This window comes from Austrofundulus limnaeus, unplaced genomic scaffold, assembly GCF_001266775.1.
Source record: "Austrofundulus limnaeus strain Quisiro unplaced genomic scaffold, Austrofundulus_limnaeus-1.0 Scaffold614, whole genome shotgun sequence".
Classification (NCBI taxonomy): Eukaryota; Metazoa; Chordata; class Actinopteri; order Cyprinodontiformes; family Rivulidae; genus Austrofundulus; species Austrofundulus limnaeus.
This window is the reverse complement of record NW_013953016.1, coordinates 81440-88542: the sequence shown is the minus strand read 5'-3', so window position 1 is coordinate 88542 and position 7103 is coordinate 81440. Positions and strand designations below refer to the sequence as shown.

Sequence of the window (7103 nt, the reverse complement as noted above, 5' to 3'; positions counted from 1 at the left end):
ATATTTATAAATATTTACAGGAAATCATTGTCCTAATTAGCAGTAGCAGCTAATCAAAATATAAAACACACTGCTCTTTACAATGGATGAAAAAAAAAGACTATTAAACAGAATTAAGTACAACGTAATGTTGGTTTCAGCCCTCCAACATAACTCAAGTTTCTCATACGGCCCCAGGACAAAAATAATTGCTCACCCCTAATCTAGATGTCTTCTTCTCAAGTTTGTTACGGGCATTAAGGTGCATTGGTTCTTATTAGAATAAAAGACGAAGTCGTTTTCCCCTCAACTTTAAACAAATTTGTATTTGATTTTAACCCATTAAAAGTCACCTCTGAAATTCCCTAAAAGCTTTTTGAATTTTTGAATTTTTTTTTTAAAGTGTCAAGTTAAAGGTAAAAACTGGAGGAAGTTGTCAGACACCGTCCGGAAACGTTTAAAGGGATCCCCGTTTAGTTGTAACATTAGACTTTATTTGATAAACATTTGATTTATTATAGATCATGGCGCTGTACTTCCTCCTTCTGATGCCTCTCTTTGTACCTTCCTCCTCCTCCTCCTCCTCTCCTGGTGGTCGTATAGCTGCCCAACAGAGGTCAAGGGAGAGATAAAGCAGCCAATCAGATGCTAGTGCAACATAAGTTCAGGGGTCACAGGTCAGCCAACAGCATGAGCAGCGAAGTCAAAACCCAAACCATTCAGTGGCTCTATACTATAAAGATTAACTTTAACTTTTTTGTTAAGAAAATGTCACTAAAATTTGCCTGAAGTATAAAACTCCAGGAAAATGTTTCACCAGTTTTACTAACTTAGATCAGAAAGAAAAAAAATCAATAAGATAAAGGAGGTTTAAATCTAAAGTAAGTGGTTCCAGGCTGACACAGAAGGACTGTTCACCGCGCAGCCACCTGCAGAACCCGGACAGATGATCCTGCCGTGTGTCAGCAGCTTCTGAAATGGATCCAGCACCAAGGCTGAGAGATAAAGGAGGAGAAACAAAGAGTTCACAGAGGTCTCTGATCGGCTCCGCCACACCCCGACCCAACCTACAAAGGTTCAACCGAACTGCTGGGGGCTACGAACGCGCACCGACAGACCCATGCGCACCAATCAGATCCAGTCCGTAACTCGACACCAGAGACAGAAAAGATGGGAGGACATGATGAGGGATGAGGTGTGTGTTCTCTCTGAAGTTGGAGCTAACAGCCAAACCCCCCCTCAGGACTCTTCATTCCAAACTTTCTCTCTCTGTCTCGGTTCTGGTAGCARTTTGGACGTATCAGGTGATGTTTCCATGTTTCGGACCCGCGACTCGTTTCTCTGCGTGGGCCCGCCCGGGACCGGAGTGGAACGGGTTGACGGGTCTTTGATGGATGTGTAGTTGTCTCTTTCACAGAAGATGGGTCAATGACTTCAGCCCCAGATTAGCCGCAGCAGCTGTTGCCCATAAATAACCGAGCCGAAGCGTTTTCACAACCACCTTTTGAGTTTACAGGCAACAAGCTGTTGGACCTCTAATTTCAGACACATTTTAGTGATTTTTTTTTGATAAATCCAGAAATATAATCCATGTGTTAAATGAGGTTTACCTGTAACTTTTGAAGTCATCGGTGGTATTCTGAATCTGTGAAGATGTTGCAGGTTGATGGATGTGTCCAGGAGACACCGCAGTGTTCCCACAAAGGAATGGTTGTGTTTGACTGGTTTTGGGGTCCCAGGTGTGGTTCCCATGAGTGATGCCAGTGCCTCCTCTCTTGCGCCGGGGCAGAGTTCCATGTAACGAGACTGGCTGGTAGGCTGCAGAGGGAACTTCTGATAGGCCGCTGCCCGGGCCTGCAGAGAGGCTGTGGGAAGGAAGCAAAATTTAAAAACCCTGTCAGGTTTTATAGGGGAAATATTACGCAAAATTCACTTTTTACATGTTTTATACTTCAGTTTGGGTCCGTAAATGTTTTGTTAGTGTCAGCAAATGAGCTGTTTCAAAAACCTGCTGATTGTTATGTCATAATCCAGGTAACTTAGTAATGCCTAAAACGAGCCCAGCCCCTCACCTGGTAACCCGAGCAGAGACTCCGCCCACTTTATTACAGGAAGACCACGTTTGTTCTGCTGTTTTAACAACAGTCACGGAGAACAGAGATACGTGGGCTTAGTTTGTGTTTATTTTTGATGGCAATGTCCCTGCGCAATTGCCAAAGAAAGTTGTAGTTTGCGCAAATAATTTCACGATGGACAGTACACAGCTAGCCTGGTAAAAACCAGCCMCTTGTTCTTCGCTTTGCTTCGTACAAAGGGGTCTGGATTCTCGGCTATTGAGAAGCGATTTCTTGCTGGAGGCGTGGCCTCTGTTGAAGTTTAAAACATTTGGATCTGATTTACCCAATCGCCAATGGTTGACTGTGACGTATGTAGCGCTTCAGCTCGACCGCGAAGGAAGCTAAGCTAAGAGGCTAACTGGAAATTGCCGCGACGAAGGACGTCCAAAACGGACGACTCCTCCGATGCGGCCGACAAATACGTCCTTCTTTTTCCCCGAATCGAAGGACAGGTCTGATGGATCCTTCCCGGCCCAGCATATCCCATAATGCATTGCGGCCTGACCGGAGATTTTTTTATGCTAGTAATGGCGGATGAAGCAAGAAAAAAGAATACGTTTTAAATAAAAATATGGTGATATAAAAATTTTTTAAAAATTAGCGGTTGTAATTCTAATACTTTTATCATTTGTATAGATGTGTTTTTAAATGTTATTTTTTCGTCATAAAAAACGCGAAATAAACATGAACCTACAGTGGGTCAATTAGTTCTTCAAATGATACCTTTAAGTTAATTTTATAGTTTTGTGATATTAATAATGCTTAAGTATTGATAATTTTCTAGTTTTGATTTAGGTTTGCTTGTTTAGCATCGTCACAGTTGCTAGGTGACAAGACGTACGCCGGGGTAAGGAGGGGAGGCTAGACCGTCCAAATCCACAGCCTCTTTTTTTCCGGTCTTCCCGGTCTACCAAGGACCCGGCCCGCCGAGACCGGGGAGTCTGGGTCCTCCGGAGGACCCGGCCTGTCGTTTTGGACACAGCCTATGTCTCATCAGCATTATGTCTCCATATTAACTAAACACGTCAAATCTAACTGTGCACGTCACTGAAGAGGTGTTTACTACTTTCAGCGACGGTGAAAACGGGATGTTTTTTTAAACATCAGTCAATATAAGCAGCAGAATCGCCACCCGCGGCTGCAACTAGCTGCTCCAAACATTAGCATGCTAACGCTCATAGCGGTGCAGCAAGGAAATATTCCCTTGCTGCACCGCTGCAAATATTAATATTTTGTTTCCCTCGGGAAACAAAAGTTCACTGGCGGCCGCGACGAAACGTTCCGCTATTTAAACCGGAATGTCCGGTATTCAAAAAAATTCATATCATAACAAAAATAAAAACCGGTATTAGGTACAAAATGGTATACYGCCCAGCACTACTGTAAACAACCCTACTGAGAAGTACCGAGCCAAATGAGACGACAGTAAATGAGAGCTGCAGGCTTTGTGAGACAAATTTATTTTAACTTGGAAGCCTTACAGCAGGGGTGTCAAACTCCAGTCCTCGAGGGCCGCTATCCTGCATGTTTTAGAGGTTTTCTTGCTCCAACACACCTGATTTTGATCGCTGGGTGATTAACAGGCTTCTGCCCAATTTGAAGAGTTAATTCAATCACTGAATCAGGTGTGTTGGAGCTGGAAAACCTCTAAAACATGCAGGATAGCGGCCCTCGAGGACTGGAGTTTGACACCCCTGCCTTACAGTATCAACACAGACCACAGACTGGCTTCATGCACTTCCTCCGCTGCCATTGATAAACTACAAGTAGACACTGCGCAGAAAATCAACGTCGTTCAAAACTCCTCCTTCTGTTTGCTGATTGGCCCAGGTAAAATTCTACCAAAGAAATCCTTGTCTATGGGAGAAATCCAAGGGAAACTAGCACTGAGGGGAGCTACATAGGAAGGCWAGGGCCAGGCTAGTACACAGCAGTAGGATTTACCCAAGGACTTTCAACTGAACGAGAGTTCTGTCCCTATTGTTCCTCACAAATCTGCAGATGATGGTGATATACGTCTTGTGAGTTTAGTGTTGCTGTTCGATATGAACATGATTTGTCATTTAGCACAAACTAATGCTGAACAATTGCGCGTGGCCATGATCTACGACCAAGGAGGCGAGCACCTTTGAGACCCTGCAGTCTGGAGACTCCCATGTCTTGTCTCATGACATGGGAGCATCTAGGCTGTAGCCTCACTGTTTGGCTTTCACAACACCGGTCTCTGGAAGCTGCGTTTGCCTCCCTGGGTACCAGTCTGTTGCTAACAAGCCCTCGCCCGGGGTGGACGCATGGCGCACAACCCGTCATCACTATGCTGGCTTCAGAAAGTGGCGATGGATGCGAATTGATCTCTCCAGCACCAAGGTGTCTGACTTCGGACAGCTACCAAGCCTTCACCTGGCGTGGCCCGTCTACCGTTGTACAATGGGGACCTTCAATCATGATGTAATGCATATCATTCGCATACATTATCTGCCGCGCTCGCAAATGATCTCCCAATCTGAGTGGATTCTACGGAGATTCATTGTTAATACCGTAACAGATAAAGACTTTTCTTGAGCAAATTTTGAGACATCCGACTTCAGGAATCACAGGAAAGCTCAGTTGAAATGTTGTCTGGAGGTCGAGGTCTTCGACGGACTTGGAAAGCGAGTGGATTTGTTAAGAAAGGTTGGTGTTTTTACCGTGTCTTACTGATCTTAGCTTGCTGTATTTCTCGTGTGTCTATGGGATTATTTTTAATCACTCAAGTCACCGCTTCTGCATCGTTTAAAGAAACTTAATGGTGATGTTTAAAATTTATGTAAAGAAAACATTATCACTATATTCTGGACTGACTGCAGCACAGCCCTGGAATAGAGCGCTGTATATGACCGAGGCTAGGAGTAAAGCTAGCAGAAGCAGGAGGCTGCAGTAAAAATAATAAGGTTTAATGTACCTGTTTATCGACAGGAAGTGCAAGGATAGGATCCGGGTGGTCCAGTGTTGGTCTTTTACCACTGATTAAATCTTTAAAGCAGACATTAAGTTCATGATTTTTTCTGGTCAAATTTATTTCGTCCCATCGCTTGAACCCATCTGTTAGTCTGCACCTTAGGCTGGGAAAAGCGAACAAATACTTGTTCCATGTGAGGATGATGGCTGTCTCCCGAGTCACTGTTGCGAGTACTGTACCACAATGTTTTGTGGTCTTCCCGGTAAAGTTTCATGCTGTTTTCCTGAATTTATTGAAGTTTAAACTGAGCTAAACCGGCGCAGCTCCATTGAAATCGATGGAGCTGCTACGAGACTTTGTACGAGCATCAGTGTCGGGCGGTAAAGAGTCACGTGACTTGCGTTCTAAAAATAGCCTGAGTGAAGGCCTCCATTATGTATCTACTTGTACTAGCAGCCATTTTCACGAATCTGAAGTGCTAACATAAACGTTGTTTGAAGGGCGGAGCTAACGTAAACAAAAGGTTGGGAGGACGTTGCCAACAGCAGCTTATTGGCATGAACAGCTCATTATGAAAGGAGGTCAGAACAGGCAGAACTGACCAAGTGAAATCTCATTATCTGAAAATGATTTTGTGTATTAAATCTGATGAACATGTTTTGTATCGCCCACAGATACAGTATATCCTATATTGTTCAAGGAATCATAAGTGATCTTTAAATTAGGAGAAGAAATGAAACTGACCCAGAGTTGGAGCTGAGGAGGTCCATGGAGGCGGTGAGAGAGGCCTGAAGCTTCCTGGTGGGGGAGATGTTGGGGGTACCAGGGGAGGTGCTGTGGACTCCAGGGTGGGCGGCACCTCCTCCTAAGGCGTGGTGGGCATGAAGTGACCTGGGCAGACTGGCAAAACGCCCCTCAGCCATCATCCTTAACTCTGGAAGAACAAAAACATTCTCAATGAGAAAAATCTTGTCTGGTTCTTTGAACATTAATCCTCAACATAAGACCTCATATTCCTTAAAGTCAGATTCCAGTTCAAAACATTAAACATTATTTTTACCCATGGGGTAAATCTCTCATCAGATGATACAGAGCCCACAGACAGAAATACACAGCGATGAAGAAGACAGATAGCTTAGCAGGGCTAGAAAAAACACTGGACAGGTTCTTGATAAATTCCCCTGCTGTGTGAGAATGACTGGACAGCTCTATCTGCTGTGAGTCACTCGCCCTGCAGCTGTTAGTCACTCCCAAACAACTAAAATATCAGGAGAAGAGGGCTGTGCTGGCAGGCAGGGTTCTACTGATGATCCTTGTATCTAATGTCATCAAACCCAATCTGACCTCAACATATCTGCTGCTTTTTCTTGTTGTCTGAACGAGCTGATTGTGACCGGAGGTTAGAGACAACATGCTCCTCAGACCAACGGCATGTTTCATTCTTGTTTAGTTTTGTTTCGTTTGTGAGTACTGTTGCTAAAATATCTCAAGAACCCATGGATGGTAAGAAGAATTTTGATGAAACTCTCAGAAAGAGACCATCGTTTGGATGTCTTCAAAAGGTTAACTTTCAGGTGATTGCACTTTCAAGTTAGTAGTGACACACAMAAAAAAAACATTATTTATCGTTATTCAAGCAGACAAGTCCCATTGAGACCTCAGATGTCTTTTTCAAGGGAGGCCTGGGGACAACCTGTTGTACATGTTTTTGTGTTGTGGGGAGCACCTGGAGAAAACCCACACAAGCTTGAGGAGAACATGCACACTCCGCACAGAAAGAGCCCAGGTCCGAACCAGGGATCGAACCCAGGACCTTCTTGCTGTGGGGTGTTGGTGCTAACCACTGAACTGTCGTGCTGCTCTGTCAGATTGTCTGATTATTATTTCATTATTTACTAGAATGAAGCTTCCTCTGCATTATTAGTCGCCTCAATTAACAAAGTTGTAAAATTTTTTACAAATGCAGCATTAGTTTGTACTATCTATCTATCTATCTATCTATCTATCTATCTATCTATCTATCTATCTATCTATCTATCTATCTATCTATCTATCTATCTATCTATCTA

General features: G+C 43.8%; 1 protein-coding gene across 1 annotated transcript in view; it reads right to left on the bottom strand.

Annotated features, from left to right (window-relative positions):
* The window catches only part of bcar3 (BCAR3 adaptor protein, NSP family member), a gene marked incomplete in the record, with an annotated part of 97504 nt that overhangs the window by 43852 nt on the left and 46549 nt on the right, over positions 1–7103 (bottom strand). Inside the window, 2 exon segments of the mRNA XM_014027086.1 lie at positions 1590–1844; positions 5779–5968. Of these exon segments, the coding sequence (XP_013882540.1) occupies positions 1590–1844; positions 5779–5968 (445 nt within the window).